This window comes from Papio anubis, chromosome 8 (assembly GCF_008728515.1).
Source record: "Papio anubis isolate 15944 chromosome 8, Panubis1.0, whole genome shotgun sequence".
Taxonomy (NCBI): domain Eukaryota; kingdom Metazoa; phylum Chordata; class Mammalia; order Primates; family Cercopithecidae; genus Papio; species Papio anubis.
Window position 1 is genome coordinate 68124515 of NC_044983.1, and position 18810 is coordinate 68143324.

Consider the following 18810-nt stretch of genomic DNA (forward strand, 5'->3'; position numbering starts at 1 on the left):
TCTTACAATAAGAGGATTATTGTATTGTCAAGGAGGTCAGGGGACAATAAGATGTGATCCTTGAGTTGATATCTGAAGGTGAAGAGGGGAAAGAAAGATGTACAAATTCCCTATATATTTGGGAATTTGTACAATTTGTACAAGAGGGAGAATAGCACATTAAATAAATGAAAGAAGGATCTACAACGAGGGAGGGGAGGTGGGGGACAGCAAGGGACATGTAGAAGCACAGAAGTAAGTGAAAGATAGACCTTGCAGTCTTTGTATAGTGTTGTGTCTTTTTTTTTCTTTATTTTATTTTATTTATTTATTTTTTGGAAATGGAGTCCTGCTCTGTTTCCCAGGATGGAGTGCAATGGTGTGATCTCGGCTCACTGCAACCTCCACTACCCAGGTTCAAGCAATTCTCCTGCCTCAGCCTCCTGAGTAGCTGGGATTACAGGCATGCGCTACTACGCCTGGCTAATTTTTGTATTTTTAGTAGAGACAGGGTTTCACCGTGTTTCCCAGGCTGATCTGGCACTCTTGAGCTCAGACGAATCACCTGCCTCAGCCCCCTAAAGTGCTGGGATTACAAATGTGAGCCACCGCACCCAGCCAGTGTTGTGTCTTAATCCTGAGAGCCAGAAAGCCATGGGAGCATCTTCTACAAGAGATGGCGCTGACCTCCTGGTGTTTGGGCTGTAGTGTGCAGAGCTGACTGGAGAGATCCAAGGCAGAAGGAGGTTGTTATCATCAAAACCAGTGCTAGGGAAGCAGAGGTAAGGAAAGAGCAGTTCTGGGAAGTGCACCTCTCTTTGCAAGAACACAATTAAGTTGCCTCACTGCGGCCATTACCCTTTACTGAAACAAACAATATGTAGGAGATAATTCATCTCAACTTGGTGTAGTTTGGATTAGTATTTTGACATGGGGGTAGATTAAGAAATAAAAGGTTTTTAAAACTCTGACTAGAAGGTGAATGGCAAATAATAATGAGGTGGGATTTAATGGAAAGAGACTTTTATAGACAACTAGAGATCTGGGTTCTAGTTCAAGCTCAGCAACTATCAACTGAGGTCAGCCAAGTCATGTGACCTCAGTGAGTCTCAGTTTTAAAAGATGTAAATAAAGAAATTGGACCAGATCATATCTAAACTCCCTTCTGCCACATTCTGTGATTTTAGTCTCAAAACATGGAGGTATATAAAGCATGGTGTAATACTTAAGTCATAGAGACTTCTCAGTATTTGAGCTTTTAATACAGGCACATTACCTATAGCATGTTTGAGTATGGAGAAATAGGAACAGAATGATAATTTAAAGTGTATTTTTACTATGAGACAGAGCCCAACTGAGAAACGGTCCTTGTTCAAGAATATTACTACTAAACATTTCAGACCAATCATTACACGATCTAAAAGTTAATTTTTACTGGAAGAGACCTTACAGATTGTTCAAATCCTATCCAAATTTCATGAAGATTTCCATATTTGGTTTCATAGAGGCTGAGTCTGTCTTATGCCAACCATCCAAATGGAATGTAAAATTTATGTCATTCACCCAAATCGTGGATTGTATCATCCACGTGGAATACCAGGTAGTGACTGAAGTTCGTGATTTATTTTTCAGGATATTACTGGGTGGCCCATGGTTTCCCATTCCTTTCAGTAGTACCAGTAGATTCTCTGTTGGTTGCCTTCCTTATTTTTTTCATCACCTTTCATTTTTATCCCCTTCACTACACTGTGAGTCTGGGAAGACTTGCAAAAGGAAAGATTTAGAAGGACACATCTTGGGTGCCAATGTAAAGGGCACTTTTACCATCATAATAGAAAACCCAGTAGCTGAATAGCTGAATGTGGATATAAAAGTTTGAGCCCTTTTCTGTGTGCCTTTTGAAGCATACTAAAAATTTCCAGCCATCACAATACCTTGTAGTCTATAAAAGGTCCAAGATGCTTTATAATTCAATATTATATTTTTCAGAATAAAGAAGGGTTCTTTTTTTTTCTGGTCAGCTATGTTTTATAAAAGGCCATTTTTCTAAAAACCAAATCTGGTGTTTTATTCTGTAATTTTAGTGAATTTTAGTGAACATATATGTTTAGGGCCTAATTATTTAAATAATTATCCTGATGAAGAAAAATTATATTATGGGTCTAAACAAAATAGTTTATTTATTTATAAATTTGGAGACAGCTATGATATTGAAAGAAGCTCATATTACATATCCTATTTATTACTTGTCTTGTCCCCTTCTTATTGCAACACAATGCTTCCTTTGGCCACTGAAAGGAAAGCTTTTAGGATTTCATCTGAGTGTATCTAAAAAAAGCATCGGTTATATCAAGGATAAAAGTTCTAATTTTTTTTTTTTTTTTGAGACAGAATCTCACTCTGTCACCAGGCTGGAGTAGTGGTGCAGTCTCGACTCACTGCAACCTCTGCCTCCCGGGTTCAAGCAATTTTCCTGCCTCAGCCTCCCAGGTGGTTGGACTACAGGTGTGCACCACCACTCCCAGCTAATTTTTGTATTTTTTGTAGAGATGGGGTTTCACCACTTTGGCCAGGATGGTCTCTATCTCTTGACCTCATGATCTGCCCACCTTGGCCTCCCAAAAAAGTTCTGATTTTTTTTAAAAACCAAGGAGTATATACTTGTCCTAAAGTTAAGGAAGAAATTGATATTAGCAGCCTATGACTGCAGAAAAGAAATGTCACCTTCCACTTTCTGAGGACAAGGACAGCATTTCAGTTATTCCTAGAATTTTATATATTAAAAATAATAAATAGTATGAAATTTATTAAACACTTCTGACCAGGTTCTAAAGTAATGCAGGTTGCAGGTTTGTTGAATTTCTTAGAATAGCTGAAAATTTCCAGGACTTTACTTTAAATATATATACTTTAAATATATACATATTTTATATATATATATATAAATATATACATATGTTTTTAGGTTGTTATAATGTTATTGGTTTTTTATTAGTAAATTTTGGAGGTGCTTTTAAAAATTGCAGCCAACAATGGAATTAAAAAATATACACTGATTTAATCTTCAGCTAACAGTTACGATGCCTTTCTCTTCAGATACCTACTGCAGATCATCTTGTGGTTCTCTGAAATATAGTTTCTACAGAAACTTATTACTTAATGCTGTACATGAAAATTTAAGAAAATGCCTTAGAGCTATGTATGCAGTGATACAGACTTAAAGGTCTCAGAGCTGTTTGTTTGCAGTGCCTGCTCAGCATGTGCTAGCAACACAAAAATGAAATGTTAAACATCACTTACATCTTTAGAAAGGTTTGCTTTTTATCTTCACAGGATCGCACATGTGACTTACCCTGCCTGGCTCCATGAAGGAAGTGTCAAGTGTATGACATAATGCTAGTATTTTTGAGACTACATTAAACCCCACTCCCCCTCCAAACCTGGAGCCTCAAGCTGTAATTAAGATGCCACGATGAGAAAGTTGTGTTTTGTCAGTTTTGGCCCTGAGCGGGTGGCAGCATAATGCCACGCTGCTGTAGAAGCAGGGTGCAGCTGTGCAAAATTCAAATGTTTGTTGTTGTTTATTGTTTACAGAGCCGCTTTTTTTTTTTTTTTTCTAGAAGACTAATGAAGGGATATTGAGTACATTCGCGCTGGCTGACTGATTGTAGCAAGCTTAACTTTCAATTGATTGAATGAGGTGAAATAAATCAACAAACTGCTGAAAGAAAATATTCACTAAGATTTTGCCCTTGACATGAAAACATGTGTTCTGAGGTCTCAAACAAAAGTGTCTTCTGTTTATACTGACAATTTATGTTTATAAATTATTCACAGTTGCATAATATCTACACAATTTAAGCACTGAATTATTGCATTTTATATTACACTTATATACAGAATTGAACTGCATGATTAATTTTATGGGGTAAAAATCATTATGATAGACATAAATTCACTTACAAAAGTATGATGAGAAAATACATCATATCCACTTTAATTACTGAGATTAAAAACGTAAATTTTGCGAACGCTCTAGGGTCGTAAAACACAATACCCTTACCCACAGGGAACTGGCAGACTCATTGCTAGAAGTAAAATTTATATGGCAGAAAAGGACATAAATTTAAAATGAAAAGTTAACGATAGAAAATTAACTAAACACTAAATAAAATAAATGAAACTTTCATGATGTTCTGAAGGTAGTCTGTTTCAAGCCATGATAAATATGAAAGTAAAGGTTCTTAAAATGAAATATGAAAACCATCTTCCTCAAGAAACTAGACATGGAAAATGTTTCATTGACTGTGAAGCAGCATGATAGCTTTATTTCTATCTGAAGTAAGGATGGTGATTGGAGGGCATGGGGAGGTAAAAGGAGCAGAATTGCAGTGAAAGAAAAAAATTAATTATGTGTCATAGGAGATTAAAGAATTTTAGCCATGGACATGCCACCACTTAATGGGTGAAGAAATTAAAGTTCAATTAGCAATTGAGGGCAATGCGGAACTGAGGTGTCCTGAGCCTCAGACAGAGCCCCTTTTATGATTCCATAGACCTCCAACTCTGTTTAGATGTTTTTATCTCCTGGAAGGTATTTTCAGCCCAGGAGGCCTCTATATTAGGATTGGCTACAGTAAACTTAATGAAGTATGTATAAGTCTGAAAAAATATAGTTTGGTTTTGTGCTTGTTTAAGGGGCTGTGAGGATGGAAAGATCTAGGGATCAGGACAGGAAAGGAGGGAAAGCAAAGGAAGAAAGATAGGTAGCATGTGGCATAACAGACATGGGGGAAAGTAAGAGAGAAACCCACAGAAGAAGAAATAGAAGGGAGAAAGGCAAGCAAGCAAGCAAGCAGAAAGGTTCAGTGAGTTTCAAAGGCACTGTTGATCAGGGCTTATGCTCTGCAGCTTGCATTTATTATAGGCTTATTCTGAAGGCTTGATTAACTTTTGGAACACTGTTCACAGCTCTTCAACTGCTCAGGAACTTATGCCTTTGAGCCTGCGCTCTTTATCAGGTAACAAGCAGAACATTCTGCCCAGAGAGAATAAAAAATCTTTTAACCATGGTAACAATAATGAGAGCAGATCATCTTTAAATCTTAAGAAAATCAAATCAACAGGCCGTTTTCTCACCCTTAGTTTCTCTATCCCTGCTATCAAGAAAGGGCATTGAATTTCAGTGTGTCTTTTTTTGCGGGACTTGTAATCAACACTGGATTTCTTATAATAGAAAGTTCTTGATCAGTGAAGAAGATGTTTTGAAATTTAAGTCTTATGACCTCTCTTCACTTGAGACATACACCCTACAAAAAGGAAAATTCACTATACACAATGCACGTGAAATTATTTAAGACAAATAGTGACCTACCAGTGACTATGATATAGCATTTCCTTTTTTAATGACTTCTTCAAAATTGCAAGGCACACCATGCCCTTCACCACAAACAAATGACATATTTGTGTCATTCTGGAGTTAATTCTCTTCCTGGAAAACCTCTTATCTGATATTATAATCAGTTCAAAAATGATTTATCTTCATATTAGCATAAGACATGGTGTTCAAGAAAAGTACATTTATTTTATTTGTATTTGTATTCAAATTCAAACTGCATCAGCTCACAGTTTGTTATTTATGTGGACAATTCGATGATTGATTGTTGAGATGTCAGTGTACCTACAACTAAGTTGTTTAATGGAGACTCCATATTCAGATGAATCACTAGAATTGCCCCATCTCTAATATTTTCAGCTGTTTTTGCCTGCTCCTGATAGTGTTGCTCAATTTTTAACATATATATGGTTCATCATCACCTGAATATAAAATTAGAACATGAACATCAGTGGCACCAAACACAGATGCTATGAGGTGCCTGTTACGTGTAGGTTCAGTGCTCAGTAGAGAAAAGTTTGGACCCACAATCCCAGGCCTTTACTTATAATTCAATGGGAAAGACAGAACATATATGTAAAGAGAAAATTTAAAAGCTAGACTTTGTTTAATAGAAACTAATATAGCTTTAATCTTAGTTTTCTTTCAGTGCTTGGAAACCAAACTTTAGGAAGAAATATGAATATTCTTATTCTATTCAGATATACCTCCTTGTAGTGAGCATTTCACATAAACAATCTCATCTAATCATCATAATACTGTGCATGAAATAGATACCATTGTCTTTATTTTGTAGATTAGAAAATTCAAGCCCAGAGAATTTAAGTTGCTTACTCAGTCATTATAGATATTCTTATTTTTGTAAATATAAGCATTTTTGTCATGTGTGATGAAAGTGTGTGTGTGTGTGTGTGTGTATGCTGAAAATATTCCTGTAACTCTGTAGTTGAAAAAACTCCTGCTGCAAGTATATTTATTGGCCACATTTGAAATAATTCTTATATAGTCCATCTACATTTTTCATTACGTTGTCTTGTATTCATTCAAGAGGATCTTTGGCCTCCAGATGGAGAAATAAATTTAACTTGCAGGATGGAGAAGCCAGGGGCATGCAGAAATTGGTGTGTATCTTAAAAGAGAGTTCTAATTATAAGGACCTCTTAAATCTAATAGTTTTTCCCTTTAGTATAAGCTGTTTACTGTGTGAAACATGATGTTTTATATTAAAGGTGGTATTCTGGATGAATTGCTTGAAGCTCTATGATTTTCTGCAAAAACATTATAGGGGAAGATAACTAAGAAGATGCTTGCTGCTACAGATCAGAATAACAGATCAATAAGAGGGACTACAAGAGCAGTAATACTTTAAAGAATTAGTACACAGGAGAAAAGAGCCGTGAAGCAGAAGAATACACACACATACACACACACACGCACACACACAACACCCACACACGTTCTGATGTATATTATATATACATAACATATAAACACAGATGCATTTTAAATAAGTGATCCCAATAACTCCATGTTTGCATCTTCTGGCCACATAGATTACTTTGGTCAGCTCTCTTGTGGAAAATAATTATGGAATGGATTAACTGTTTAATATTTATTAAACTCCTACACTGTATAAGCACTGTGCTTGGTGATAGGAACATAATAATAGAAAAGATGGTCTTTGTCCTCAGGAGTTCCCAGCATACTATGGGAAAGGTATATTGCAATGGTATGGTGGAAGTTTCATGATCCCACAGCGGGAATATTATGGAGACCTTTCTGGAGGAGGTGAGGTTTGAGCTGAGTCTTGAAAAGCAAGTACTGGTTAGTCAGAAGGAAACAAGAAAGATGTTTCCAGAACACAATATGGAAAGGCCAGGAGCTTGAAAGGGAATGTTGTGTGCAGTCTGGGGTTGCTGGAATATAGTGATGAGGGAAAGATGAAAAGTGAAGGTGGAGAGGAGGCTGGACCTACTAGGACTAACTAGGCTTTAAAGTGCTGGTAGGACTTCAAAAATAAAATTCCAATAATGATGACATTTTGCAGGATTTAAAGCATGTGAGTGGCAAGGTCAAATTTGTGTCTTAGCAGAGCATTCTAATAGCTATGTGGAAAATGGTTTTTAGGTGGACAAAACTCGAGTTTGGGATCCAATTTAAGGCTGTATTAGAAGTGTAGGCAAGGCTGGCCGATTGCTTAAGCTTGGGAATTTCAGACCAGCCTGGGAAATATAGTGAGACCCTGTCTCTAAAAAAAAAAAAAAAAAAAAATTAGCCTGGCATGGTGGTGCAAGCCTGTAGTCCCGGCTACTTGGAAAGCTGAGGTGAGAGGATCACTTGAGCCCGGGAGGCAGAAGTTGCAGTGAGCTGAGATTGTGCCACTGCACTCCAGCCTGGGCTACAGAATGAGACTGTTTAAAAAAAAAAAAAAAGAAAGGAAAAGAAGTCTAGGCAAGTGATGCTGAGGATTCGAACCAGCATTGTGGTAATGGGAACCTTCGTAACAGTGTTGGAGGCATTAAGCAATGGTTAGGAGGTATAATTGGTAAGACTTGGTGCTTATTTGGATGTGGACGGACGGATCAGGACTTCACAGGGTTTTAGTGAGGGTGACTGGGTATGGGATGGGGAAGGCCATAAATCTGAGATGGAGAAGGATCAGGAACTGGTTGGGGAGATTGGCACCTTGGTCAGTTTAGCTTAAGATGTCTGTGGTTTATCTAGAAGGAGTTCATCAGGGCAAGGTGCAGTGGCTCACCCTGTAATCCTAGTACTTTGGAACACTGAGGCAGGTGGATTGCTTGCACCCTGGAGTTCAAGACCAGCCTGGGCAACATGGAGAAACCCCGTCTCTACAAAAAATACAAGAATTAGCCAGGTGTGGTGGTATTTCCCAGGTACCTGGGAGGCTGAGGTGGGAGGATCATCTGAGTCCAGGAGATCAAGGCTGCAATGAGCTGTGATGGTGCCACTGCACTCCAGCCTGGGTCACAGAGAGAGACCCTGTCTCAAAAAAAAGAGTTGATCAAGCACATGGATATTTTAGTCTGCAGCTTGTAAAAGAGGTCTCTCATGACATGTTTGGGAGTTGCCCGCCTATAGGTATATATCATTGAATACACAGCCTCTTCTCTGTAGTACATTGTGTTGTCTTTTCCCCCCTTTCCTATATCCTAAAGGAAAGATGTGTATCTCCAAAACTATCTAGTCGTTAATATTGTACCTTCTGGTTGTATTCAGTCATTAATATTGTACCTTCTGGTTGTAACAACAGAATGATCCCATAGAACAGGAAATACTCTAGGAAAATGCAAGTTACCAAGTGATTGTTGCTTTCTTCCAGCTTTGTCAGTGGAAATGCCTGCCCCAGAAGGATATTGCTTCAGTTGACCTCATTTTTTAAGGATCCTGGCTCTGCAGCTTTGTCCAGTTCAAAATGGCAGAAAAGGCTCCCCCGGGCTTAAACAGGAAGACTTCAAGGTCGACACTTTCTCTTCCTCCAGAGCCTGTGGACATTATCCGGAGCAAAACATGCTCCAGGAGAGTTAAAATCAACGTGGGGGGCCTCAACCACGAAGTCCTGTGGAGAACGCTGGACAGGCTGCCTAGGACGCGCCTGGGGAAGCTTCGAGACTGCAACACACACGAGAGCCTCCTGGAAGTGTGCGATGACTATAATCTGAACGAGAACGAGTATTTCTTTGATCGGCATCCAGGAGCCTTCACTTCCATTTTAAATTTCTACCGGACAGGGAAACTCCATATGATGGAAGAAATGTGTGCACTTTCTTTTGGCCAAGAACTTGATTACTGGGGGATTGATGAGATCTACTTAGAGTCCTGCTGCCAGGCCAGATATCATCAAAAAAAAGAACAAATGAACGAAGAACTGAGGCGAGAGGCAGAGACTATGCGAGAGCGAGAAGGAGAAGAGTTTGATAATACCTGCTGCCCTGATAAAAGGAAGAAACTGTGGGACTTGCTGGAGAAACCTAACTCATCAGTGGCTGCAAAGGTATGAAACCCATGGTATTGCTTGCCTGTGTATGGTCAGAAAAGATGCTACCTACATGCAAGAGAGTATAACTTTTTTTACTGTTTTAGTAACACAGAACAAAGCATGGCTACACAGACAGTGAAAAACTCCTTTCCAAAATCTTATTTAGTCCAATATAGTAATTCATTCTGGTTAATGTCATAAAGTGGCATTACCCTTTCATAAATAATAATTATTTCTGTAGAAAGGGGCATGGGCAACAGAGGATGAAAGAGAGTCCTCGTTTTCCTGGCACTGTATCATGTTGGTGACTTGGAGGTTGAGGAGAAAGCACTAGCTCAGACTCATCAGGCACCGAGTCTTGTGGAAGATGAGGGCCTGATCTCCATCTTAAACAAAGGTAAGGTACTGTCACTGGAAGGAGAGGAGGTACCTCTTAGCCTGGCTCTGTAGAGGTTCAAGGAAAGAGACGAGAGCATGGCCCCAGGTAGCTCAGAGGGCAGGCACCACACACATGAGGAAGGGACTGTTTTACTAAGCTGTGTAAAAAATGAGTCAATGTCCAGAATGCATCCACGTACCCACCTTGTGAGGCCTCCTTTAACAGTGCATGTTTCTGACTGTTGTTGAATTTTTTTTTTTTTTTTTTACAATTGAGGTATTACCATGTCTGAGTTCATAAAGTATTTGCTTAAAATGAAGGCAAATTCATATTTTCCCATTGTGACTGCATATATCCAAATCTCATAGTAAATTTTTTGTCACTAATTCCAGTATGTAGTTCAACTGTGTGATTCTGTTTGTCTAATTTTATCTAGCGCTTTCAAGGTTAGCCCAAACCAATTTCCACTCCATATATTTAGTTCTGTATTGCAGTATGAATGATAAGTAAGAATTCAAAAAGCCATCTTTAGCTGCAGGAGTATAGTATTGACATTTTGTGCATAATGGATGAAAATGGAGTACGGAATGGAGAAGGGAAGAGTGTGTCATTACATGGATTCTTTTGATTATTTACTGTTTTTTCTAATATATTCTCTCTTGTAAATGGTAATGATTTCAGAATTTGTAATAGACCATATGAGATTTTTGACTGGAAATTAAGATTCTACATGATAATCTATAGCACATAAATAATGTAAATAATCAGCTAATGCAGATGATTGTAAAACTGCTTTTTGTTTGGTTTTCTTTCTGGTTGACTTCTAAAGGCATTTTACTTTCCAGCCAGGACATGCACCTAAGTGAAATAAAATGATATCTGTTGTCTATAACAAAGAAATGCTTATTTTGTGGCAAATGGAAGACTTTAGGTTTTTTTGTAGTTTTGGATAAGTTGTTTCCTTTCACTTAACTTGTAAGAAAAAAATAAATGTGCCACATTTGTGGGTTTTGATTGAGAAAGGCTACTGCTGTTTCCAATATCAAGTGTTTAGGTACATACTTGAGTTACTACTAAAAATATGGAGTGAATTTTGAAAATGAATGAGACAGATTCTGGAGTTAAGTGAGTATTGTGGGTGTTAAATGAGTTCTTTCAAGCCTTTAGGCAACTAAGGAATAAATCATTGTTCCATCAAAAGTTCCAGAGAAAGTTAGCCAACTATATAAAAATAAAGCAATTAAGTCAAAGACAATTTGAAAGGTTACTGTAGTTTATTTGTTCATAATGACATTATTAACCTATATCTAAAGTTAAGTACTGTTACAGAAAAAATTTAAGATATATGTATATTTTCCCAAAGAATTTCTCACAAGGATAGAATAAGGTCAATAACCTGATTTCCTACACAAGGTAGTTCATTTAATCTGTAAATTTTAGAAGAAATCGCCGTTTCTTAATCTCTAAGAAGGTAACTATGACCACGGCTCATTACAATAGACCTTTACATATGCATCCAACATATTATTTAAATTTGCTTCAAATTGTGTCTGTATGAATAGACAAGAAATCTACCTACAAACTCTACCCAGCAGCCAAAGACATTGGTTTTGGAAAATTTTATGCAGTTATAAATGGTAAATTTGTTTCCACATTGTTAATCAAGCTAAGTCAATCTTCACTATAAGTTGATTCTTTACTAAATTTCCATACAGGATTTATGTTTGTTTATATGTCTACATTTTTCTTTCTGTTTGAATAGTGAAATATTATGGAAATTATTTACATTTGATTACCTAGTAGTTTAGTGAAATTATTGTTTGTTTGTCTGAGGTTTAGAGCCTTTTAAAAATGGCTCTGTGTAATGTCTTATATAAACCACTACCTTTTCCTGTACTCTTCTGGAGTCCTATAACTTGTTTTTTTTTTTTTCTTTCTGGAGTAATTCTTGGTGAGGGGAGTAATAATGCAGGTATGTGTGGATAGTATTTTCACAACTTAAGAAAAAGTAGTAATATTACAGCTACACTAGGGTGATATTCTAGCCCTCACTATTTACTTTATTGTGTGGGTACATCAGGCTCTTTCCTATGTTGTGAAGCCCTTGTGTAGGAATGCTGGGAACCTTCGTGTTCGTCCTCACTTGCTTAGGAGGTAAGATAGCTTTAAAGCAGAATATCTGTGGACCTTGCCTTTCCAGTTTTTTGCTTATTCAGTATGATAATTTAGTTGAACATATGCTCTATGTGTGCCACACACATGAAAGTAGGTACTTAGACACTCCATTCTTTCCAGAATTTAAAAATGTCCTTAAAATATACTCTTCTCTTTAACTGGGATTTCATATCATTGAAAATATTTGTGTGTTTTTCTCTTTCAGTTTTTGTATAACTTAATAGATTCCTGTAATGAAGAAAGTATAAAAACTATAAGATTATTTGCCAAATCCCTAGTATGGAAGGAAAAATTTGACCCTCTCTATCAGGTGTTACATAACAGGCTAAAATATCTATTCTTTGATATGAAATAAATACTCAGTAATCAGTTAAGCAATAATTGTTCAGCCCATGCTATATGCATCCCCTATGATATAAAAAATTATTACAAGGTCAATTGACCTACTATTTTTTTGTCTTTGGGTATTTCTCTGACAATAACAAGTCAACTCATTTGGAACATGTTCCCTGGTGTCACATAAGGAGCCACTTCTCTTACTTGGATGTTCTGGTGTATTAATACCTGAAAAAAAGCCAAAACGGGGTTTAACAATGTGGTATATCTGAAATATTACATTTAACAAATTAACATTTTTGCACACATATATAAAACCGTGAAATATAATCATGCTATTCAAAACATAATGACGGGGAGAATAGAAATACCCATTTCTTAGTTCTCTGGGATACGGTGTGACTTGGTAATGGGACACAGGTTTATATCTGTATGATGGACTCTGTCTTTTTTGACTCTTGTCAGTGTATGTTGGTGACTGTACATGCCCTCATAGAGAAATAATGTACACAGTTTAATTTGGGGTGGTTTGTGAATGTGTGGCTCAGCTGAATGGGCCCAGGGCATGACTGGAACTACTCCCTGGGTTACTATGACAGGAATTGCTGACTTTAGTGTGCCTTTCATAGGATCGTGCAAGGGGAAGAAAAGGGCTCAACTTGCTGCCAGCTTCTTGGGCAAAAATTGGAATTCAACTTGATCCTGTACCTCTTCCAGGTCATGGCAATTTAGTCAGTCTCTGGACTGGAAACATTTTTCTCTCTTTTCTTTGGCTTCTTCCCAAGTAAACTGCAGTAGCTATTTCCCTGTAAATATTGCTTATAGTGACGTCAGTCTAAAAGGTGTTTAAAAGCATGTTTGAGAAATGGGTCTTGTGGCAGGCAATATTCTCAGCCTTTGGGATGAAACAACAATCAGGAAGTAGCACAGCCCACTTGAGATCTGAAAGAAACTAGACTCATCAGTACCACACAGGGCCCTCACTTTTGGATGTCTTAAGAAGGTCAAGAACAAAGGAAATCATCTGGGTTTCCGGCAAATCCAGGAATCTGGGCTCATGGCTGAGTCCTCTGAGGGAAGACTCCCTCTAAGAGCATAAGTGGATGTGTGTGCTGGGCAGTGCCAGACAACAGGCTGATCTCAGGTGTCAGGTCAGGAAGCTAGAACGTAAGCAGCCCTTATTGGATAAGAACAGCAGGAGGCGAAATCTGCGGAAACACTTTTCTATTCGTCTGAACCAAACAGTGAGAGCACACAGCAGCTTTTTCGGGGCAGCATACAGGTCAAGTGGGGGCATTGTTTAGGACCTGCTTTCCACTCCTAAGTTTCCTCATTTATGCATAGCCACCACTTCCTCCCTCCCTTTCCCCCACTGCTCTTCCCCCTCCTCCTCTCTCTCTCACTCACTCACTCTCTCTCTCTCTCTCTCTCACACACACACACACACACGCATACATGTCTTGTGCCCCTCAGGAACTGGCTTTATTTTAGTTTAAGAAAAGTGGGGAATGATTGACTAGAGAAATATTTCTCCACTTTTTTTCATCAATAGCCCCCTACAGAGAAAAATTAAGTTAAACTGAAAAATGGAGTTCAGAGGGCCACAAATGATGGTACTATGTAAGTTCTTTTATTCCTCCTCACTAGCACCAGTTTTCTCTCCCTGAAAATGCGTGGCACGGAGGGAAGGAGATGACTGTGTTTCTTGCCTGCATCTTATTCCCTGCATACATCCACAGGTCCATTGTTGTTGGCACGGTGCAGCACGGCACCTGAAGGGCCAGGAGACCATAGCCATCCTTGGATCAAGTCGGGAGCTGGTGGTGGCAGATGGGCAGTCTGTGCTTGGAAATTCAGCTCTCTGCAGAGCCAGGAGTCCAAATTATGAGTTTCTTAGATACTGGTACCTGTTTGGTTGCCCTGTTGATAACTCCTTGAGAACTATCTCCCTATTCCAACTACATTAGAGTGTAGGCCTTTCAAGCCACAGAAATAGTAAAAAGAAAATAAATCAAAATAAAACAAAAACTACTGTGTACTTATCAAGGGAGAAAGAATACATAACATTCTCATTCTATTTATAGTGTACGGATCAGTTATTCTAATGCTTTGAATGAAAAATGAAGGAAGGCATTGGAACAGAATCATAAATGATTATCTTTCAGTTCAAGAACAGAACTTACACATGTTATGCTTGTAAGTAGATCCAGCCAAGTGAACAACTTGGGCTGTGTAACACTTTGTTTAGTTTTCTGATGACCATCTTAGTGGTAAGAAAATATAACAATAGGCTTTAAAACCAAAAATGAGCCAAAACCATGAAGTGATGCAGTGTGAACAACACAGAAACCCATCTACATTGAGGCCCCTCTGTGTACCGTGCGGTGCTCTCCTCTGCATTGAGGCACCTCTTTGTACTGAGCAGTACTCTCATTCTCATCTGCAGTGGGCTAATTATTATGCCAGTCACACTGTTTCTTTATTGGTGGTTTACCATTTTCCTTTCTTCCCCTTTCCTCTCTGCATCCCATCTGTACAGATTAAGCTGTTTGTGTTCTTCCAATAACATAGCATGAGAGTTCAGAGATGTTAACAGATGATAGAGTTTAAAAGAACTTGGCCAATCTGCAGAGGTTTAGCTTGAAGATTTGCTTTTCCCTTTCGTAAAGTGTATCATCCATGAAGACTAACAGGTCATAAACCTGAAAGAAATAAGGCATAAGAAAATAAAACAGATAAGATAGAAAACACCATTGGGTTTTGGTTTAAATGTCTCAAATATTATGTTTTTTAGCTGTAGTGATCCCATTTCTAGATCCATGCTTCTCTGCTTTCCCGGAAAGGCTGCCCTGAAAACTCACCACTGTTCAGTTGGCCACGTTTGGTCATGGCAGAGAAGGGCAAGAAAAGAAGAAGAAGAAGTCATAAAAAGCTCACACCCCCACATCCCATTGTAACCTAGGGTGCCATATGTTCTGCTTTTATGGAGATAGTCTTGGCTAATGCCTTTTGTCCATGTCTAATTATTAATAGCATTTCTTTTTACTCTTCAAAGTGTCCCAGTTTGCACAATGAACTAAGTCATCACCTTGCAAGTGAATATTTTTGAAAAAGTAAATTACCCAAGAATCATGCACTTTTTGATTCCTCTTTGCTTCTTGGTTGCATCTGAAGAGGTCTATTCTTAATATCCAAGCAGTTTTTCCATCTCTTTAGAAAACTCATTAGTTTTCATTAATATTAAAAGACATCAGATTCTTTTCAAGCTTTATTTTTTAAACCTCAATAAATACAGTAATTATCATTTTCAGTGTTAAAAAATGAGTTCTTTCTATATTACTTAGTGTTATCACAAAATAGAGTACATCAGCAGTATTTAAATATTCTGGCTCTGAAAATTTATATACACTGCTTTGATTATTAGCAAGTTTGTTTTCTTTATTTCAAGTGAGGAAGTTTGTAAAATAAATGATCTACTCTTTTAGGTAAGCGTAAGTATTGTGAAGGAAGGTTGCAATATTTAACACTGTCCACTTTGGAATACTCTAGAAGGATTTGAATACTGTTTTTGATTAAGTCTTCTTATCTGAGCTTTATCTATCATTAAAAGGAAGAAGAAAAACAAATACTTTCCAAATGCTAAGGGTTTATAAGAAATTTCCCATGGGGCATATACCTTGACTTTAGGTAGCCACCCTGTATTGTTTACTTTTAAGCATTTATGTTCTCTAGTGGAACTTCAATCTGAAAGTCCATCTGATAAGTACACGAAATTGCTTTGATTCCTCAAGGAGATGGTTGGTTATTGTCTTATCCATGTTTATTTATATTGTTACAATAATTTAGCTTCCCCCCATCCCCACCCCAGCATGTTGCAGAGAATCTTATAAGGATTGATACATTGATATATATAGTATATATTGATATACTAATAGTCATACTATCGATTAGCATTGTGATTGTGGTATGGTATAGATACAGCAGTTAGTTATACTGGGACTAAACATGAGAAGATGCTATATTGAATGTCACCGATATTTTCCTTTTTCTTAGCCACTTTTATATTTTATAGAAATATTTGGCATATAATATAAAACAAAATATTCTCTTCCCAGAGATCCTATAGGATTATTTGTTAAGGAGTGTTGAATTAGTCAGTTTTATTGAATATTACATATCACATATAAAATATTAAATATTTTATTGAATGCTAAATATTGCATAAATTGAATCATGAAAACTAAACAGCTTTGGGCACTTTATTAATTTTAATTCCTCTACATTTCCAGTTTGTTCCACAAAAAAGGCAGTCCACTAGAAATACATACACTAATTATTCAAATAAAATTTAAAATAATTCAGAGCAAAAAACAGAACTAGAAGAAACGTATTTTAAATCATCACAGTAACTCTAGAGAATGCTTTGTTTTCCACAAAATGTTTCAAATTATTTAATTAACAAATGACAATCTTATAATGTTTTAGAGTTTGAAATTCATAAACAAAATATGTTCATAATTTTTAAAACTTGCCTTCCTGGCGCTACCTGACATTTTAACTGACCCCAAGTAAGAGCCATTCCTAACTTAGAGACTCTGTCTGTATACCCATTTGAATTGATCATTTGGATAAAGGAAGGTGTTTTCCTTTATCATAATTAACAAAGTTGATTTGAAGAAAAATTGTGATCAAAACATGGTTCTAAAGGAAAAAACAAAACAGCTGCTAAAATACAATTCATGAAATAACCATAGATTACAATAGTTATTTTTGTTTTGAGCATTGAGTTAGCATTGGTGGTTTGATTCTATTTGAGAATAACCCCAGAGTTCCATGGCATTTGGTAATCTGTAATGCCCTGAGGCATAAATCTGCATTATGTATAACGTGAGCTTGGTGTGTAGGAACTAGTGACTTTGAGAGGGAACGAGCTTAGCTGGTCACCCAACGCTGTCCACTCTACTCAATTTGTTTCTTTCTCCCCATTGTTATTTGCACTAGCTCTCGTTAAATGGTACTATATTTATAAGGGAGATTATGTGGCATAGTAGAGATTTATAAAGCTCTCAGGACACATCCCTTATTAAAAATATTCTATCTGGGTATTCTAAGAGGTGGTAGAAGCTTTTTAAGATAGCAGTAAGCTTGGGAATTATTTTTGCCCATTAACAGCCTGTTTGGTCATTAAAATCCTTCCTCCCTCTGCAGGAGGACAGAGAAAGATGACCCCATGCCACACCAGCAAGCTGTTCCACATAGTATGTGGGCATTGGAGGCAAGCTGCACTTACTGTATCTATCAGCAACATCCAGTTCTTAACCTCCTTTCCCAGTGTCTCCTGGACTGTAGTTGATGATCACTTTAGAGTTTATAAGCAGAACGTTGAAGGACTTGAAGAGACTGAGACTTCTCTGCAATTGCTATGTCAGGCTTAACACAAACATAATGAACCTAGAATAAAACAGCTACTTATGGATGAATGAGGAACAGAGACATGTAGTAACTGGCACAGAGGCAGGAAATAGAAAAATAGAAGAGGAAGACATTTGCTTTCATCTCTCTAAAGTTTTTCCAGGAGATACTAGGAACTAACATCAGAATTATACCAGACTTTCCACCTATATAGTATTTATTTATAGGCTGTGTATATATCTAGGTTTAAGTTAACTCCTTAACTAATGCATAAAATGAGTGTATTTTTACACTTAAATCATTTCCTTTAATGTCTTTAGAAAGTTTTAAGTAAAGGAATTCCTCTGGATATTACTAAGGACGGGTACCTGAACCCAACTGATGTTTGTCGTCAAGTTTCTGTGTCTAGGGTGGCTGAAGCTGGTAGCAGCAGCCCTCAGTGAGTGGTACCCAGACAAAGTCTATTGTATGTGCCCGTGTGTGTATGTGTGTGTGTGTGTGTGTGTGTGAGAGAGAGAGAGAGAGAGAGAAAGATGTTACTCTTACATACTACCACCTCTCCATTAGAGTATGTTCTATTATAAAGAACCCACCTGCAGAAAAAGCAATGAACTTCAGCATGTATTTGGCAATTTAGAGTAGATGCAACTTTGTCATCCACATAAGACAGTCAGCCCATTCAGAATACAAACTTTTGTGATAACCTGATAGGGCATGAAAATTCATAGGAAGCGCTCTAAAGGTCCAAGAATAGAAGGAAGAAATATTTTTATTAGTGTCCCAAGATTTTGTTTCAGGACGCTAGAGGTCATTGACACCCTAGATTTCATGCTTTAACTTCTCTCTCATTGAGTCACTCATGATGCAACCACAAGTGTTGAGTGCCACTTTAAATAGCTACTTCAAGCCTATGCCACAGCAGTGCCAAGGACAGCCAAGTCAACCCGGTGCAGCTCCAGATGAGTTTGCTTGGTTGCAGCATCTGTCACTGCAGCCAACCTCAGGATATTTGCACAGGAGAGGAAGAATCCTGGCCTTCAAGTCATCGTTTTAGCTTTAATCAATATACTATCTAGAGCTCAAATTGGAATATTGAAGGGCAGTTGTCCTATCTGATGTCATCTAAGTTCTCAA

At 37.5% G+C, this 18810-nt stretch overlaps 1 protein-coding gene across 1 annotated transcript in view; it reads left to right on the top strand.

Moving 5' to 3' along the window:
• Nucleotides 1–18810, top strand: part of KCNB2 (potassium voltage-gated channel subfamily B member 2) — a 488419-nt gene that overhangs the window by 21516 nt on the left and 448093 nt on the right. Inside the window, exon 2 of the mRNA XM_009213206.4 lies at nt 8718–9389. Within this exon, the coding sequence (XP_009211470.2) occupies nt 8811–9389 (579 nt within the window). The 5' untranslated portion in view covers nt 8718–8810. The remainder of the gene's footprint in view (nt 1–8717; nt 9390–18810) is intronic.